Below are 19935 nucleotides of genomic sequence, written 5' to 3'. Positions count from 1 at the left end.
TTACAAATTCCTGTTGAATATTCCTCTTATGTCAACCTACATACAGAAACACTACCTACTACACACTTTACTTATTCAAGCGAAAGTAGCTTAATTTCTAAGTAGTGCACCACGGTAGTATTGTTATACCTACATAGCGATAAATTGCGTTCATTAATCCAAAACAACAAAAATTTGTAACAAAGGAAACGTATCAATTATGCAGAATAGGAAAATTATCTATATTCAAAACCTACATGGAAAACTCACCTACCAGAAAAGATAAGTCAACGTATAAACCTAACATGTGTAATCTACGTCATTTGTCAACTAACACAAACCGTTTATCAGTCAGGTTGTCCTCACCGCAGCCGATCAAACGGACAGGCGTACGTCAGTCCCAGGGAACTGATTTAATTACTGTCGCCACGTATCACGCCTGTCCTGCTTATGTATTCAACCTTTTGGGGTGAACATAGGTAGATATATGGCCAAGAGATAGTAGACAGAGTATTTAAGTGTTCCTAGACTTATCAATGCACCTAATCAAAATAGAATAATAATTTTAGTAAATTTCAGTTTTGGCTGTTATAGCAGCAACAATAAGATCTTCATCATCTTCTGTAACAATTGCCTACCTGCCTATCTAACTAACACGGTTAGTGGGATACAGCCTGGTAATGGACGGAAAATCAAATCTCAGAAATAGGCTCCCGTTTTTCCTCTAGGCCAGAGTATGAGAAAATAAAAACACTTTTCTTATTAAATGAATTTTTCATTATTTTCTTATAAGCGGAATAAATACACTACAAAAAAAATTCAATTACTAGATAATGTCGCAGCAAGTCTTGCTACGACGACATAACAATTTTGGCGCCACCGTTTTATTTTGTTCATAAAGCGCCATCTAGTCACAAATATTGTCAACTCTACAGAACGCGAGCTCTAGCTCGCTCTTGCTGCGTAAACCTGTTTTACCATTGGTTGTCCGACAAGACAATGTAACGAATTTACTTGCGAAGCAGATAAAACGTACTGCTGACCGCTCATTGGCTATTATTACGTGATTGTATATTTCAACCAATGAATAATGTCGAAATTCATTTAAATTGCCACGTAAACGAGAACAAGGTGTAACAAAAAACAAATTCTTTGTGACCTGTCAAACAGATGACTGTTCAATCGGTATATCCGCCTTGAAATTATTATTTTAAAGTGATACAAGTAAGTAGAAATCTTTGTGTACTGTGATAACAAGTTGTTTGTTAGTGTAAGTGTAATATTTGTGCAAGTTTTTCTATAAATAAGTCAGTTTGTCTGTGAATAATACGCGGTACACGCTCTCGAAATTGACGTCATTGGTTTGATTTCCATCACAAAACGAAAGATTTTACAATATATTGCACTATTTCTGTAATGTCCCACAGTAAATTATCTTAAAAATAGCACGCAATATTTTTTGTGATGAAACTAGCACATTGTATTTTGTATGACTAGTCTGTAACAAAAACAGGTATTCCTACGTAAAACACTGGTTTATCTTTGTAATGTTATTGTATTTAATCACAATAGAAAGTAATTAAGAATGTCATTAGTCCAGTTTTCTTAAAAATCTACCATAAAGCACCGCGAATACCCCTCGCACATTGAACAATTAGGTTTGAACTATGCTTAATTAGGGGCTATTAGGAATATGTGTCAGCGCCTTGCAGTGTGCGACGCCCTAAATCGTACAAGCCAGTTTTAATAATAATGAAGCACAGTATTCGCGTGAACGTTGATATTATCACAGAATATGTGCATACTCCCTAGTTCTCTAGATAACAGTGATAAGATAAAGTTGTCAGTACTTTATGTTTCAATCCGTCCTTATAAACTGTGTTGGCTTAATTTAATCATCTTTGAAATTGTTTTAGGTGAGGGGTCCCAAAATGACGACCCAAGTACAAGCTCTATATGACTTCTCTGGGGAACCAAACACAACAGAGATGTCAATAACCTGCGGAGAAGTATTAACATTAATTAATACAGAAATTGGTGAAGGCTGGTGGGAAGGAAGGAATGCTAAAGGCGAGACAGGCTTATTTCCAGCTGCATATGTCCGTAAACTAGAACCCAATGAATCAGTACAAACCAAAGCAGCTCCTGCAGCACCCAGGTATGACCAAGCTAATGATGACTGGGGCGACCAACAGTTCAGTGCTGGTGATAGTAACTTTCAAAGAGGCACCTCACATGAGGAGGGCTGGGATGATGATTGGGACGATGAAACATACTCCGAAATAGGGCCAGTCCCTCAACAAAGTAAACCTCAGTACAACCAGCAGCTAGCCCCCTTACCAGGAATGCCTATTAGTGATTATAACCACCAGGCTGAAGACACAGCTTCCAACTATGGATCATCTGTGGGAACGGTCAGAAAGAATAAGTTTGCACCATCGTCTAAAGTAAGTGGTGAGAGTTACCTACTTGCCACATTAAATGTAGAAGTACCAGATTCTGAGAAAGTATACATAGTTCAAGAAGAAGACAGATATGAATGGTGGCCTATAACACAGCCATACTCAGTCACTGTAGCCTCTCCAAAGAAGGAATCCAAGTTTAAAGGTATTAAAAGTTTTATTGCTTATCAGTTGACACCATCTTTCAATAACATTCAAGTTTCTAGAAGGTACAAGCATTTTGACTGGCTGCATGAAAGATTACAAGAAAAATTTACTCTTATTCCTATCCCACCACTGCCTGACAAACAAATCTCTGGCAGATATGATGAACAACTAATAGAACGTAGAAGAGTACAACTTCAAGAATTTGTAGACTGGATGTGCAGACACCCGGTGCTATCAAAATGTGAAGTGTGGCAACATTTCCTCACTTGTACTGATGAAAAAAGATGGAAAGCTGGTAAACGTCAAGCTGAAAGGGATGCCTTATTAGGTCTTAATTATTGCATATCAATAGTAGTACCTGAAAAAGCTTTATTACAGTCACAAGTGGATCACGTAACTGAGCAATGCCATATGTTCATCAGCAGTATGGACACATCTGTCAAGTCTGTCTCTAGCATGTGTGTTGCACATACCAAAAAGCTGCAAACCTCATATAAAGCTGACTGTCAGAAAGTAGGCGAAGCATTCTGTAGTCTGGCTGCATCACTAAGCTTAGATGAAGGCTCCCTCGCATCAACGTCGAAACTAACAACGGCAATCAAAATGACTGGCAGTGCGTACATTGACATAGGCCGAATGTATGATGATCAGCCAAAATATGATTGGGAACCTCTGGGAGATAAGTTTCATTTATACAAAGGTGTTGTTGGTGGTTTCCCTGATGTGCTAGGTACCCACAAAAGTGCAGTGCAGAAGAAACGGGAATGTGAGAGACTAACAGCAGAAAACAAGATGGAAATAGCCCAACTAAATGAAGTACTGCGGAGAACCGACGTAATATCCTATGCACTTCTTGCCGAAATAAATCACTTCAAAGCTGAAAGAACTAAAGACTTGAATGCAACAATGCAAAAATTCTTGAGGCAGCAAGTAACTTTTTACAAAAGAGTTGTTGAGAAGTTAGAAACTACTCTGAAATATTATGACGAATAAGAAAATGATGAGCCAAGGATTTGATAACTAGCTTGTAACATCACAGACCTCTTTTATGAGAACCATTGTTTTATCTATTGAGTGTTACATAGTGCCAGGGTACACTTTATACAGTTTGACAATGCTTCTTGTTGTTGGTATGAAAAAATCGCGAAAATAAGCCAGCTATATCGACATAATTGTAATAAATAAGAGTTTAGGCGCATTTATTTATCAATTCTGATAATAATGTTTTGAAGTACTAATACATAATAATCAAATAAAACTTGAGTAATCACCCAAAATAGGTACATAATTTTATTATGGAGAGGCTTCACAGCGGTCAGAGACACAAGTATGTAGTTACACTCACCATTGGATATTACAATTAGAAACTAAGAAAATATATATTTAGCAGGCAAAGCAGGTGCTTAGCAAAATAAATGAATAACAACAGTGCTGAAATATCTGGTTTACCAACAGATGTAACTAACGGTGTGGGCCCTCCTTTCTATTTCTTGTCTTATCTAAATTATAATGTTATTTAAAAATGGTATTTATTTTTCATAATCGAAATTAAATAATATGTAATTGTGTAGGTATTCATGTAATCCAAAGGATTAATAGGCAGTATTTGTATAAGGTTGCATAGAGTGAATTTACATTGTGATGAAATTAAGGACTGAATGATACTGTAAAAATGATAATATGTGTATCATTGCTTAACTTTTACAAACTCAAATTTTCTGTATATATTTTTCGCACTCTTACAATGTCTTCATAATACAATGATTTTTAAGTATACATACTTTTATTTTATGAAATATACTAACTGTGGATCAATTATTTTGAGACATTTTGTTGTATGATTATTTAGAATTAAGTGTTGTACTATATTCCACTTTTATAAGCTACTTTAGGAATTAAAATAAAATAAACAATGTAATTCGTTTTTCTGACTTTCAATTTATTACCTCAGTATCCATATAATATCGAGTACAATCTGTAAGTATATCAGAGTTATTTTCTAGAAATAAATTATTTTACGATCACTGTAATAAAATAAGTTTTTTTTATATATTTTCAGAATTGAAGACGAACATGAAAATAAGAAAGATCAGTTGAAAAGTAAGAAGTTTGTGTCTCAAGCTCACTGACAATGGCCGAAGAGAAGAAAAAGGATGCCAGTGCACTGTTGGCCAAAAAGAAAAAAGTGAAGCCGCGCAAATCCAGAGATGCTGACTGCTGCAGCGTCAACTTCTTGAAGTGCGTCTTACATATCTTCAATGTCGTGTTCTTGGTAAGTATTTATGTCATAGCTTCAATAAAGCTGATAGAATGTAAGGGAAGAGTCTAATAAGAGACTAGAATATAGAATGCCACTTATACTGCGATAGTTATGATTTAGCCGGGTTTTTAAACTGGTTTTCATTAGTTGTACCACCTTACCCGAATATAAAGTATTACCTTACTCGATTCTTAGCCTATTATATTATATATATATGCATATAAAGACAAAATTTTCCAAATCTGATTAATTGGTAGTTCATGACATTATTGGTTCAAACAAACAACTTCAGCTTTAAAATATTAGTTTTAATAAAAAAAAGTAAATAACTTTTAAGTGCTAATTTATCTTGTAACTAAGTCAAGGTACTTGCTAAGAAAGTAAAGCATGAAACAGCATTACACCATGACCACCATTATCGTTACGCATGCTTTTCGTTTCACCATATGGTCATGGTGCATGTAATCTTGCCCCCACGCTCGGTAATTCTATTGTCATTTCGTAGTAGTGTATGCCATGGGTAATTTGAACTTTATAGGACGTTTTATGAATAAGTATTATTCGTAATTTGTAGCAATTCATTCCTACACTACGTTTTGGTTGACTCCAGAATCTTACTCACTAAGGTTATTATTTCGGAGTACTCTACACAAATATATTCAAGTGGAATCCCTTTTTTGGTTATTTTAACCCCAAGGGTCCAAAACTACTGAACCGATTTGATAAATTCTTTCACTGTTGGAAAATTACACTATTCCCCAATAACAGACCATATTTTGTCCCTATAGCGGGCAGTAGTTCCCACGGGACGCGGGTGTATGCGGGTGGAAACGGCAATTAGATTAAAGTACATTAAAATTTAGGTCACAGAGTAAATACATCGTAATCTTTTCATGGTCTAATGACAAGGCCGTTAGTAGCTCACCAAATGTTTGTATAGAACTTAATAGGATTTAACTAAGGCTGTTTTATGCCTACATAGAAAATACACTAAACACTTCCTTATTTTTTTCCGAACATATTGTACACCCATTAAAAGTAGGTAAATGAAACAGGGAAAAATTACCTTATATTTTATAAGTAACAACTTCATAAAATATTTTCTCTCCATATCCATATTTTATACTCCAATATGTATAATTTCTCTGATTAAAATATGTAAAACTGTTGGTGTTTTCCAACCTCGTTCATTGGTCTTTATTTACCTATTTCCTACCAGCATGTCAATTATTTAATCTAGCGTCCCCACTCACTCCTACTACTCTAAACATTCTAAATGTTGTTTTATTTATAATCTAGGTACTTGACCCCTGTTTTATTACATCTACAAACATTATTTATCGTTATGTAAAAATACATAATCATTAATTATCTATTATGAAATATCACATTCTTGACCATACTATCTATGGAGTACCTAAGGGCCTAAAATTCCTACATAAAACTCTTAGTAGGTATGAGAGTTTTGGGCTTAAGCTTCAGTAATAGGTAACTGAAAATTCTTATTATTTTATATTCATAAATTACATATATTTTTAGTAAACAAAATTCGCAACATTAAGCAATAAACTTGAAATTAACAAGTTGCCGTGACTCAGATACTTCAAAGAAACAGTAAATTTAAGACGTAGACATTAACAATTGAGTTATCAATGAGTGGTGATATCACTGATATTATTATCGTTTATTTATTACTCACAATCGCACGTTGACATAGACGATGGACTAAAAAAAATAAAGATTAACCACTACAAAATGAAGTACCTATGCACCTACTTCATTATATAAATTGTAGATTGATAAGCGATTAATTGAAATCGCAAGTCGAGCACAGACTTCGCATTGTACGTTTAAAAAGATCAATCGGAGTTAGGTATACACTGGGGAGCTCATACAAAAGATAATTTCAAACACGGTACCAAAAATTTACACTCGGACTTCCTAGATTATTGTTCCTGCTACCCACGCGATAAAGACACTAGAGTACAGACAACAACAAAAAATACCAAGAATATCATAATCATTAGATAGATATCACAAGATAAACCAACAATATGATGACTCAGTTCGCAGGCGCCGGCGTGCTAGGCGTAGGGGCGTGGACAGTGACGTATCGACATCGATATGTGTCACTGTTACCGACACCGACCTACCCTGCTATCGCGTACCTGCTCATCATAGCTGGGGCTATGGGAGTGCCGCTATGTGCCCTCGGCTGCTGCGGCTTGAAGACTGAGAATAGAACCAGCTTGTTATGCGTAAGTATCGACATCGATATGTGTCACTCTTGCCGACACCTACCTACCCTGCTATCGCGTAGCTGCTCATCATTGCTGGAGCCATGGGGGTGCCGCTATGTGCCCTTGGCTGCTGCGGGCTGAAGACTGAGAATAGAACCAGCTTGTTATGCGTAAGTATTACTATTTCAGATGTCGATAAAACGGCAAAGCTCTTTGCCACCTTTAGTAAAATCTCTGCACTCTGCAGCTGTTATATCCTCAAAACTAGAATAAAGTTGGGCCACTAAGAGTAATTTCGTAGAAGATTAGAAGCCAAGTCTTATTCAACTTATTTTGTGGCTATACATAAAAAATAATATCTGTTCATCATTTTTGTTCCATTCAATTTCAATATCTAACGTTTTAACATTGTGACTCATTGTATTCACAGTCATCTATTATCCAACAGCTACTACATAAAACATTTATCCATTTCCAGTACACATACTTCCTGCTGATAACGTTTATCCTGGAGATAGGCGCCGGCGGTTTAGCGTACTATTACGAGGTGGCTGTGGAAGATGAACTGCGAGCCGAGTTGAATAATACGTTCTTGTCTAACTATGCGTTGGACACTACGATCACTGATGCTGTGGATCGTATGCAGACTGAGGTTGGTAATATTGACTTTAAAGCTATTGATCTGGAAATAGGTGAACTAATTTAATATGTTTTTCGGATGTTGAGAATGTCCATAGATGGATATAAAGCAGTGGTTCTTAACCTTTTTGACATGAGGGGCCACTTTAACTAAAGTTTGTCTTGCCGGGGACCACCTCATCGGTTTACCTAAATTAGCACTCATTTCTTTATTATTTATCAAAAAATAATCTGAATTTTTGGGTCAGTTCTACTCAAAGCTAAAGGCATGTCGGTAAATTGTGTAGGTAAGTAAATGTAAATAAAGAAAAACTGGCGTATGTAGTTTCCAATTGCGCGAGCGAAGCGAGCGCGAAATTTTTACTGGACTTAAACCAAATATTACGTAAAATGTAGTCTAAACGTACTTAACTTTTTGTTTGTTGACAAATGCAAAAACAAGGGCATATAGTTTCAGAATACGCGAGCGAAGCGAGCGCGAAATTTTTATCGGACTTAAAACAAAAATTACGTAAAATTTAGCCCAAACGTACTTAACGTTTTGTTTGTTGACAAATGCAAAAATAAGGATCATAATATAGTTTCTGAATACGCGAGCGAAGCGAGCGCGAAATTTTATCGGACTTAAACCAAATATTACGTAAAATTTAGTCCAAACGTACTTAACTTTTTGTTTGTTAACAAATGCAAAAATAAGGGCCATAATATAGTTTCTGAATACGCGAGCGAAGCGAGCGCGAAATTTTTTTCGGACTTCAACCAAATATTACATAAAATTTAGCCAAAACGTACTTAACTTTTTGTTTGTTGAGAAATGCAAAAATAAGGGTATACAGTTTCTGAATACGCGAGCGAAGCGAGCGCGAAAATTTAATTATTTTTTAAGATTCAAAACCAAAATTACGTAAAATGTAGCCCAAACATACATTTTCATTAATGGGGGGACTAGGTACGACACACCCGATATACGTCCATGCGAAAACCCCCGCTCGCAATTATAAGTCGATAAAAATTTAGTTAGATAACGTATAGCAACGTCGCGAAGCTAAGCTTCGCGGACCACTTGGAATGCCTCCAGGGACCACCAGTGGTCCGCGGACCACCGGTTAAGAACCACTGATATAAAGGAAGGGGACGACTAACGAAATTTTATTTGTGAGATAACGTCTGAGAAGAAGCATGGAAGATCAAAAATAAGAAGGAATAAAAGTATGTTCACATGAATTGGGAACAAAGGAATAAGGGCACAATGATAATTATTTAGATGTGGACTGTAGAAATTGATTGAACTGTAGGAAAATTGATTGACATTCGAAATTAACTATGATGACTGACCACTTCGTTTAATTTCCGATGTCTTATTTTCAAGTTCAGTAAGTAGCTCCATTACTTATGTCTCTAAAAAAATCATGATCAAATCGTTTGTATCAACCTAAGTATAAATATCGCGTCGTAGGGAAAACTATGTTTGATATTGGGCGGGAAAATCACTTACCATTAAATTTTCCCGCCTGCTGCTCAGCTATTTCAAATAAAGAACATGTTTTTTAACTTAATAAATATAATACATACTTGTGTGCAAAATGAAAGACATGATATTTTTAATAAAGTTTATTATTGATATCTAGGTCTGTGCCAATGTCCGTGATCTGTCATAAAAGTAAATTACCTATTTGTGTAAAGTGTAAGGTACACACTACACTTGCTTTTCTTTTCCAAGGGCACCAGAGAATGCAAAGGGCTATTAACTTTAATGATGTCCTTAAATAATAATAAATTATAACTTTGTACGCAGTAACACGTCTACGAATTAAGCTATAACGTGACTTTAAACAAGCGTTCAGAAATAATGTTGCCCACATTTGGTTCTATGTGGCAATAATGATGATTTATGAATGTTGGATTGACGCCCAGTATTGTTATTAAGTATACTTTATCATATCATCATTCTTATGTGATTTAAGACCAAGATTTTGTTGAATGTCTGGTTAGCCTAATTTAAATATTCGTTATAACCTACTAATACGTAAGGTGAACTGAAGCGGACTTCTAAGCGCTTTCACATTCACTTGGTTTTGTCGGCTCCAAGATCGTCGTTCAAACTCGTAGTAGTCAATTGTTTGTTCAACAACGTCCGTATGACCCGCCTGTTACGCGGTGTCCTGCGTGAGCGACGAACGCGACGCGACGCGACGCAACACGACGCGACGTAATGCGACGCGATGCTATACGCGACAGATGTCCTACGTGATTTTGGTCATTACTTCTCAAATCATGGAGAAGTTGTGTTACAATTTTGCTTGAAAGTTCATATTTAAAGTACAGACAGCAACAATCTTCCAACTTGTTTGTACTAATAAACGATATCTTTAATATTTATGTTTTTTTTGTCCCACAACAATCAACGCTTCTGAATAGTTCGCGGTGTCGCGTCTGGTCGCCCTCAAAACAAGTACGCGTTACGTCGCGTCTCGCCGCAGACTGTCACATAGGCCGCATGTAGGGAATTCCTTTGAGTTGATCGCGTTCGTCGCGTTCGCAGCGTCGCGTCGCGTCGCGTTCGTCGCTCACGCAGGACACCGCGTTACTACAATCGGTGCGAATATTAGTGAAAGGTAATAAAAGTTACCCTATCTACAAGATTTATTTGTGTATTGCACACAGTTCAAATGCTGCGGCGCGGAGCGTTATTCAGACTGGCGCCACAGCCCGTGGCACGAGCACGACCCGCGCCTGCGCGTGCCCGACTCCTGCTGCAAGTCGCCGGCCGCCCGCTGCGGCGCCAGGGACCATCCCTCCAATATATACTACCATGTGAGTACCGCTGCCTTGTGCACGAGCACGAGCCGTGCCCGACTCCTGCTGCAAGTCGCCGGCCGCCCGCTGCGGCGCCAGGGACCATCCCTCCAATATATACTACCATGTGAGTACCGCTGCCTTGTGCACGAGCACGAGCCGTGCCCGACTCCTGCTGCAAGTCGCCGGCCGCCCGCTGCGGCGCCAGGGACCATCCCTCCAATATATACTACCATGTGAGTACCGCTGCCTTGTGCACGAGCACGAGCCGTGCCCGACTCCTGCTGCAAGTCGCCGGCCGCCCGCTGCGGCGCCAGGGACCATCCCTCCAATAGTCGTCAGCCTAACCGTTGAGCAAGTTACTGGACAAGAACTAAATTCTCTTGTGTAACTCCCCTGAGATTGCTAAAGACACTTTATAAGTTATATGTAAGTCAATAAACTAGCATTCTAAACCTATATTTTTACAATTCCAGGGCTGCATACGACAGTTCACGAACCACATACGAGACCACCTGATCATTTTAGCAGCGGTGGGTGTGGGGATGGCGGTCATTCCTATCTTCGGGTTTCTGTTCTCGTGCGTGCTGTACGTGAAGATAAAGCACGTGATAGACTGACGGCGGGCCGCGCCGGCCAACGCTAACAACCGGAAAGTGTTCGACAAGAGTGCACGGGGTGGGGTGACGTCACGCGGAGCACGTGGCCGCCAGCGCCCCCGCCCCGCGCCGCCCTGCCCCGCGCCCTGTCCCCTGCACCCCGCGCAGGACAAGCGTCCCATACACACCATCAGCGACAACCTCAGCATATAAACTGCAAGTGCCGTCTCCCAGTAGACTTAGACCATGTGTTCATCGGATGTTAATCGATTATTATACAAATAATGTTCGTGTCTAATTATAGTGACGTAGAAACTGTGAACGAATTTATATCAGTGTCCGAGTGGAAGCTCGGTAGTGACTATTATTATGTAAGATGGTGCTACACTATTTTGTTATAGAATCGCGGGTAGATAGCGCATCAAATGGGGAGGGAATCTTATTGTTTAATTGAAAAGCCATGTGGAATTGCAATTATATTTAGTAATTGTGTAATTGAATGTCTACCAAATATTGAAACATGTAATGTTCTGAAATGGTTTAATTAAAATTCTCACTGACGTTTTGCACATTGCAAATGCGCCGCATACCTTCGTAAATGTATAATTATAAAAAAATTACTACTTAATACACATTAATGATTTGTAACCTCTGCTCATTCACGTATAATTGCTTACTACAGTGTTATTTCTGAGAACAAGCAATTTAATTATTATTATCACGATGACGACTTTAGCCATTCTTAGCACATCACTTTGGAAGTATGTACTTGCATACTACGAGTTGTTTTATAAATTCCTTTGTTACTCGAGATAAACTGTTTGCGAACATATGGGTAACAGATTGGATCCTGTGAGTTGCATACAGATGTAATTGTTGTCATTCCTTTTTATAATTATGATACAATGCAGTAAAACCTAGTCCTGAAAAGGTTAACCTTTTCACCGCCACGCCATATCGGTATTCCTATGCCCTGTACGCCAAGCCCGAAAATCTTAATTAAATATCTACTAAAAAATACATAAAAGTAATGATTTAATAGGTTTATTTTGTATTTTTCTGCGACCTGTTTTTTGTCGAGTATAGCCGTCGTTGGCGCACAGGGCACGCTTGCTCATGTCGGCTATAGCCGACATTGGCGTTCAAAAGGTTAAACTACATGGAATAACTCAAGCAAGAGTAAAATACGTGACTTGTGTCCTCAATTAAATGTGCTACAGTTTTTCTAACCATTAAACCTATACCTACAGAATAAAGAGCATAATATAATATTACAATATATTTAGATGACAGAACCGTGTTTAATCAATTAAACTTATAAAAAATGTGCCTTATTAATTTGTAAGATTGTATATAAAATAATGTATTGAATGTAATTTAAACAACAGTACAATTAAGTTATTCGTTCATATTTTAATGGTGAGTTACATAAAATGTCCAAAGTTTTAATCGATAATCGAAATTTTATGATAGTGGCCTATTTGCGTTTTTAGTGGCAACACTTCACTGAATAATCCTTCGAAAGGTGGTGAAAAGTTATAAATGGCCTGTTATCGTATTTTGTACGTTACATGTACTTTTAACGAATTTTTACTTATTCCACAGTTATGTGAGACTAGAGAACATTTAAAAAATATATATAGCACAATATGTACCTACTCGAAATCGATTATGAACGTACGTATGAACTGGCGTTTAATAAGATCTATTTATTAAACAGAGTAAATAAAACTTTTATTTAACAGGACATTTAATACTGCAAACATATACAAGGCATAGAAGAAATTCCGATTGCGAAAGTATCGTCTAGTGTTGCCAATTGAAACTTGTCAAAAGGGCCACTTAACCAGTCATGTTGGTGTTTATGTTAATTTTAGAAACTTAAGCCAAATGTTATATTAAGTCAGTTTTTTTGTACGGGTACTTAATTGCTGTTGCTTTCTATTGAGATATTTCCAATTAATTTACTAACTTTCACACATGTTATTATATTTTCTAATATTCTAATAAATATCACTATAACCGTTTATTGTAATTGATAATGTCTTAGGTTTGACACAGTTTATTTTTTAATTATTTTTATAAATTATAATATCAAGAAGTTGATATTTGTCGTTTATAAAACACGAGATTTTATCAATTACAGTTTACGTTGTCTGTTATCTTTGTCTTCACGTTTTAAAAATTCTTGTTAATTAATACAGTTCGAATATAAAAAAGTCAGTTGTATTATTTTATGCCTATAGTAATTTAAACTCCAGCATTAATGACTGTGGATTTCTATAACTCATCTATCCATTTTTTTCCAATTTAAAGATTGTTGACATAATTTATATGAAGTTAATGTTAAAATTCAATCTCAAATCAACGGTTAAGTTATAGAAATCCAACGTCAGTCAGCGACAATATTAATTGATTCTTCTCAAATCAATTAGGTTGTGTATATGCAAATGTAAGCCACAGGTTTTTTAAATAATTTAATACATACGAAAAAACCTGTCTCAGCTCCATGCAAACAATATCACGATAAGATTATTCATAATATATTCCGCGTACCTTAATTTTAATATTAATGATGTGTAGAATAAATCAGAGATTTATATAAATGTACCAGCGTCACTGGTTTTCGCAGTAAAAAAAAATCTAAACATGGAAATCCCCACAAACAGTTTTAACATTTATTTACCAACATTGCTTAATTTCATAGGAATAGTCGAACTCTTATCTTAATTGCAGAATGCCTGCTCCATTATGCTACGTAGATAAATAAATTGCTTATTAATTAAACTTTAATGAAATGCATCAAAATGATAGAACAGTTATAATATTGATTTCCCTGCAGAAGATTGCTTCCATACTTGAATTATGTGGGCTCACGTGCTCTTGTTATGTGCCGTTATATCTTGTGTTTTGTCTGATAAACTGATCAATCCAGAACTCGGTTCTATCGACGATGTGCTGGATATCATAGAGAAAACGTCCACAAACGCCCCAGAACTAATCAGGATTACTTATTTGCCAGAACACCGAAGATTTATAGAACCAACTTTACCGCCCATCACAAATCCAGCAAAACGATTCAACATATTTAATCGATTCGGGAACTCATTTCAGAAGATTATAGACAATATGAACAAATACTTTTCATCGATGTTTCCATTTAACAGCAGGATAAAAAATAAGAAAAAAAACAATGTGCCAGTGCCAAGCCCAACACAAGTGAACTCTCGACCGTTTCAACCTCACGCTGTGCCGACCACGCGACCTCAAATACAAAATCAAGGTGAACAGACTGTCCACGGTGGAACGAGTTTAAATACGGATAAGCCTGCGAATAATAAACCTATTTATTATCAAGGTATCGCGTCAATGTCTCACCAGCCGATGGTTGAGATGACTAATAAAAACAATAATGACTACGACTACGATTTTGATGCTCGTAAAGATACAGCAAAAGCAGAATAATCATATAGTTAAATGCTAATTCAATTATAATTCCACGTTATATTTGGAAGTAAGTAATTGCTGTTATGTTTCGGTGGACTGTGGACACAACTACATACCTAAATGGAATATCTACCTCTACATAATAACAAAGTTAAAAGTAAGCTTAGTTTTTAATTTTACCCTCGATCAAAATAAAATAACAAGCTATTCTTAAAACAAAACCGTGCGCACCTACTTATCACAAAATCGTTCTCTAATGGAAACAAACGCTGGAGGGGGATGTCCAGTTTTTGAATAATTTAATATTTTTTCATATAAACGTGTCAGTCAAAACAGGTTTATAAGAGAATAGCAATCGTATTGTGAAGATGACGCCTTAGTGTGCACACGTCGTAAACGATCATCGCACTTAGTCCGACAAGGACGAGCGCATCTCTCTCAGTTTTTTTTTTTATCTTATTATCGTAATTAAAAATGAAGTCCTACTTCATAGTGTTTGTTATAGCTGCAGTGAGTTATCAATGCAAAGCTGGTTTAGTAAAAGGCTTGCTAAGTGGAGCAATAGAAACAAACATTAAGGTGCACGATGCAGCTCATCACGTTGCGGACTCCATTTTGGGAGGTGTGTCGCAACTCCTACATCATCATCATCACCATCCCGGACCTGGCAGACCAGAGAAGCCCACTGAGACCATCGTAGTCGTTGTGCAAGAAGGACAAGATGATCCTCCTTACGGTGGTCAGACCCAGAATGGCTACGATCCTCCAATTAACAACTATAACAGGCCTCAGCACAACCATCAAGGAAACTACAATCAAGGTAATCAAAACCCAAACAATTATAACCAGAACGGCAACAACTGGAATCCTAACAATCAGTATGGAAAACCTAATGGCCATTACGGAAACCAGAACAACCAATATGGAAACCAGAACAACCAGTATGGGAACCCTAACCAGTATGGTAACGGTAACCCCAATAATAATCTTTACAATAGACCTAACAACCAGTATGGGAATCCCAACAACCAAAATGGCCATTACGGAAATAACAACAACCAAAACTGGAGGCCCAACAATCAGTACGGAAATCCCAACCAGAACGGTAACCCTAACTATTCTAACAACCAATACGGCAATCCCAACTATCAAAACGGCAACCCTAACAACCAGAATGGCAATAATTATCAGAATGGAAATCACCAATATGGAAATAATCAGAACAATAATGGATTCAACAATCAACAAACTTCCGAGAAACCAAATCAAGGTGGATCTTATCAAGACCATTCTACAGAACACGTGAACTACCAGCCGGATGTAAAGCCTACATCTGGACCAAATAACGGATACAACAACCAGAAACCGAAAGACGAGGGCCATAAAACTGATACAAATGTTGAAAAAACCACAAAAAAACCCAAAGATGACGACTATCCTCTTTTCGTGCCACTTGGGCCAAACGACTACGTATACGGCGGAGACAAAGTAGAAGTCAATGCCCCTAAAAGAGAGACAGATAACAGTAAACCAAATCCAGCTGAAGATGTTGACGAAGATTTGGGGCTAGACATAAGGATACAAAACGAGTAAATCCAAAAATAGTGTGGTTATAGTGGCAAGTGATGTCATTAAAACGCGATGACTCTAAAATTAATAATTCAATTTTATAGATATGTTTATTTCAATTCCATGTGTAATAATTAAATCTTGAATGGACCTGTTTAATTATTTCAGTACTGAGTGTACCTACCTTTTGTTTGAACTGAGCAATATAAAATTAACTACACTAATTAAAAGACAGGTATTTTACAGTTATATTTTACAACTTAAGTGATGTAGGTTGTTATACCTACTACTAAAACGTGTGTGTAAAAAAAGATTTGGTTTTTGTTTGCTACATACCTTCAAAGTACATAGATACCTACAATTATGTTCTTTTTATAAAGATAATCGCTATATATAACTTGTCTCGTCTATAAATGTAATCTATCCACAATCTATCATTAATCGTTAAGGAGAATACAGATTGCACTGGTTATATGAGCATACACAAACATAACAATTAAATTGTAGCTTTATATATTTATTTAATTTAATTTAATTACGTAGGCACAATATACTATGTATCCTTTTGTGCGGTACCCTATTTATATTACAATCATAGAAACAAAGATTCTTTAAAACAAAACGTCAAAAATCTACTTTGTTCCTCTGCCTAATTAAATTAATGGTATAATTATGCTGTGAAACATACCACGTTATGTGCTGTTTCTATAAAATGTGTTTTTGTTACTTTGTCTTATTTTTTCCTCATACCATTGATATTATAGTATTGAGGAAACAATAACAATAGAATGAATTAGAATGACACATCATCTACCTTGATATGGAATACTAATGCACCCGTAATCTACTTAGAGAACCCCTCAATGTGCAAAAGTAGGCAGGTGAGCCGGTTATGTGACGTCAAGATTTCCCATTATAGTATTCACGAAACCATAATTAACAGTATGTCTTGGCCTTAAGTGCAAAAAGCGTGAAGTCAAATGAACAACAAACAGCTTATTACGTCTCCAGCTGTTTCCCAACAAACACGACATTATTTAGTGTTTATTGCTAGTTTAGCAACTTATTAAATCTTTATAAAAATCCCATATTAGCGAAATATTCCTGTCATGAGTGCATTACTCATCATATTCGCTACTATAGCAGTAGGAAAAATCCACGGCCAAGAGCCAGTCGTGTCACAAGTTACAAACGTTCGACCTTCGTCAGTGCCTGCGTTTTATCGTAGACCGGTTTATCTCCAGGAACATAGTGCGTTTGGAACTTCGCAACCACCGCCTCGGTTGTACACAAATGCGCCTCGACCAGCTGATCGTGACCTGCCGCGGATAACCAGTGGCATCAACCTTAACCTTGCATCGTCGACCGTGGGACAAAATCAACCGCAACGGAAACTATTTGTGTCGAAGGTACCAAACGAGAAGAACCGACCTTTGAACGGTACTATTGCAATGAACAACACTGAGTATAACGTTAAGGAGAACGATGTGTATGAAGACATCACTTTTGAGAAAAACAAACCCCAAGGATCTGCCACGAATCCCGGAATACTCCAGGAAAGTCATAATGTGAAAATTGGAAATGTTACAAAAGTGAAACCCGTTTACGCGAATGAAAACATAACTAATGATGACATTATTCCCAAAGTTAGTTTAGATGAAAGATCATCTTTTAACGGCAACGAGTGTCCCGTAGGTTTTGTTAAAGTGAACGGGCAGTGCGTAAAAGCGGATTAATTAGTGACAGTGACACAGAGCCTACCCACTTATAGTAAAACTAAGTTAATAGTGACAAAAAATATCCGTCTGTTGTGTTAAATGTTTATAAAAAATGTGTGTGAAGAGGATTCTATTTATGAATTAACGATTAGTGTCGCTGACGGAAGTAGTAGGTAAACTATTTATAAGATAAGTAACTGACTAGTTAAATAATAAAATAATTATGACAAAGAGTGTTTTTTTATCACGCAGCTTAAAGTGAAAAATATACCTAAATCAGTTCCATAAGTAGGACCTTAGTAGATCTCGTAATTTTAACAATTTGGCACGTATACTATCTATACATATAATATGCAGAAGAAAACCGTGTCATACCCACATGAACGAAGTTGGATAAATTAGTACGGATTTAATTTAGTCCAACGACTTGCCTAATTTGACAAAGTTTCACATGAGCAGTTGATATTTTGTTACAGAAAGGTAAGTGCTAACTCGTCACAATAACAAAGTACATAGGTACCTAGTTGTAGGATGGTAATCTAAGTTATTGCCATCGACTTGGTTGGGCGGCATAGGTGAACGACTGCACGTGTCACCTGGCCTATAAATAAAACTTTTTTTTGTCATTATCTTTTATTTCAAAAAAAAACTTAAGTATTTATACTCATGGCACTATGCTACCTGCCATAACTAGTAAAACCAAACTAAACTATTTACAGTAGGTAGCGGATTTAGCAAGACTTGACTGTAGGGCGAAATATTTAAGAACAAGGGGTGATAAATTCTGTTTATATTGGGACACTGAGACCTACCTCAACGTAAAAATGCTCGAACTATCGTCGACCACGATAAATAGTTCAAGAGTTTTTATGTCCACTACTTTTTTTGATAAAAAATCTAAGCGTGGCATGGAATGACTCCAACCTCGATTTTTCTATTTTCTGTGCGCAGCCAGTGAATAGAAACTACATACGTCGTCGTTGTCCGACCCATAACTAGCTTGCTACATGCACAGGACCATACGAAGTCTTGTTCGTCAAGTCTGACGGAAGATAAAAGTTAACTTTCCTTTGCTCATAATAATTCTGTGACCAGCGACTCTATACGAGAGCCTCAGCGTTGAGTTTCAGCGAACACATTACAACGCCTGACAAAGTCTTCATAGCAATCCACAAAAATATTATTATTTTATGTTTGTGCAGTCGTGCTGCATTATATTATTCTGTTGGATTGCAGAATGGTGTATTAATGACAGAACTACTTGGCATGATATGACATAAAAATAATTATGATATATATGATATATGTATACTTAGAAATAAAACGAAGATTTGTAGATTTTAGGGTTCCTATTGTTTTCGCTCCTCTGTCCGTCCGTCCGTCTGTCACCAGGCTTTATCTCATGAACAGTGATAGAGTCGAAATTTTCTGTTGCCACTTTAACAACAAATAGTGAAAACTATAATGAAATAAATATTTTGGGGGGCTCCCATACAACAAATGTGTTTTTTTTTTGTAATTGTTGCTCGATATCGCTAATGGTAACAGGTAGATTCTTGAAATATTCACAGAATATGGTATGTATTATAATTATGGAACGTTTTATAAATAATAGTAGGAACGGAACCCTTCGTGCGCGAGTCCGACTCGCACTTGGCCGTTTTTTTTAATCAGCTAGTCACAGCAGTTAGAAAAGCCTTCTAATCTACAGGTATATCTCATAATTTATATACTCAACCCCTTGCAATTTTTTTTAAACACTTCTTCTTACTTAGGTAATGTATAAAATAGAATAGTCGATAAACAATCATATTTGTCGTGCTCATTTTCCTGAATCTGTTAAATAAATCTTGCCAAGTTATAAAGTTACCCAATTTCCAAGTTAAAAGCGTTTATTTTTCTCAGTCATGTAAATTAAAAAACTACTTTTATTTTGACTGTAAAGTGTTTACTATGCACATGTACTATGTACTATAATAAAAGAAGTTCCAGTAGTTGTTACATAAACTGTTAAGAACTAGAAAGAAAAAGAAATCAAGTTCAAGTTCATAATTGTTGATTAAATAAAATAAGCGCTGA

At 36.6% G+C, this 19935-nt stretch overlaps 3 protein-coding genes across 7 annotated transcripts in view; all 3 read left to right on the top strand.

The window, feature by feature from the left end:
* Positions 1-12510, top strand: part of LOC110374395 (CD151 antigen) — a 139968-nt gene extending 127458 nt beyond the window's left edge. For both annotated transcript variants that reach the window (XM_049841047.2, XM_049841046.2), the window contains 5 exons: positions 4648-4860; positions 6915-7106; positions 7567-7740; positions 10392-10541; positions 11000-12510. In XM_049841047.2, the coding sequence (XP_049697004.1) occupies positions 4720-4860; positions 6915-7106; positions 7567-7740; positions 10392-10541; positions 11000-11143 (801 nt within the window). In that variant the 5' untranslated portion in view covers positions 4648-4719 and the 3' untranslated portion in view covers positions 11144-12510. The remainder of the gene's footprint in view (positions 1-4647; positions 4861-6914; positions 7107-7566; positions 7741-10391; positions 10542-10999) is intronic.
* LOC110374394 (sorting nexin lst-4) lies at positions 906-4512 on the top strand. Of its 4 annotated transcripts, none has more exons than XM_021332075.3 (2): positions 906-1203; positions 1896-4512. In XM_021332075.3, exon 2 carries the CDS (start codon positions 1911-1913, stop codon positions 3579-3581), a length of 1671 nt encoding a protein of 556 aa, XP_021187750.1. In that variant the 5' UTR covers positions 906-1203; positions 1896-1910; the 3' UTR covers positions 3582-4512. The 4 variants fall into 4 exon arrangements, with proteins under 4 accessions (XP_021187750.1, XP_021187751.1, XP_049697002.1 ...); XM_021332076.3 differs by having other exon boundaries at positions 1107-1249; XM_049841045.2 differs by lacking the exon at positions 906-1203 and adding an exon at positions 1287-1492.
* Positions 12511-14874: 2364 nt separating the features above from the next.
* Positions 14875-16293, top strand: LOC110374402 (GATA zinc finger domain-containing protein 14). Its single transcript, XM_021332087.3, has one exon. The coding sequence runs from the start codon at positions 15044-15046 to the stop codon at positions 16160-16162; it is 1119 nt and encodes a 372-aa protein (XP_021187762.3). The 5' UTR covers positions 14875-15043; the 3' UTR covers positions 16163-16293.
* The last annotated feature ends 3642 nt before the right edge of the window (positions 16294-19935 follow it).

Source organism: Helicoverpa armigera, chromosome 10 (genome assembly GCF_030705265.1).
Source record: "Helicoverpa armigera isolate CAAS_96S chromosome 10, ASM3070526v1, whole genome shotgun sequence".
Lineage (NCBI taxonomy): Eukaryota > Metazoa > Arthropoda > Insecta > Lepidoptera > Noctuidae > Helicoverpa > Helicoverpa armigera.
The sequence above is the reverse complement of the archived record's forward strand: the minus strand, read 5'-3'. Positions and strand labels throughout refer to the sequence as shown.

What these genes read in the sequence shown, in the direction of transcription:
- LOC110374394 (XM_021332075.3), top strand. Translation starts at nt 1,911, where the DNA reads ATGACGACCCAAGTACAAGCTCTATATGACTTCTCTGGGGAACCAAAC.
- LOC110374402 (XM_021332087.3), top strand. Translation starts at nt 15,044, where the DNA reads ATGAAGTCCTACTTCATAGTGTTTGTTATAGCTGCAGTGAGTTATCAA.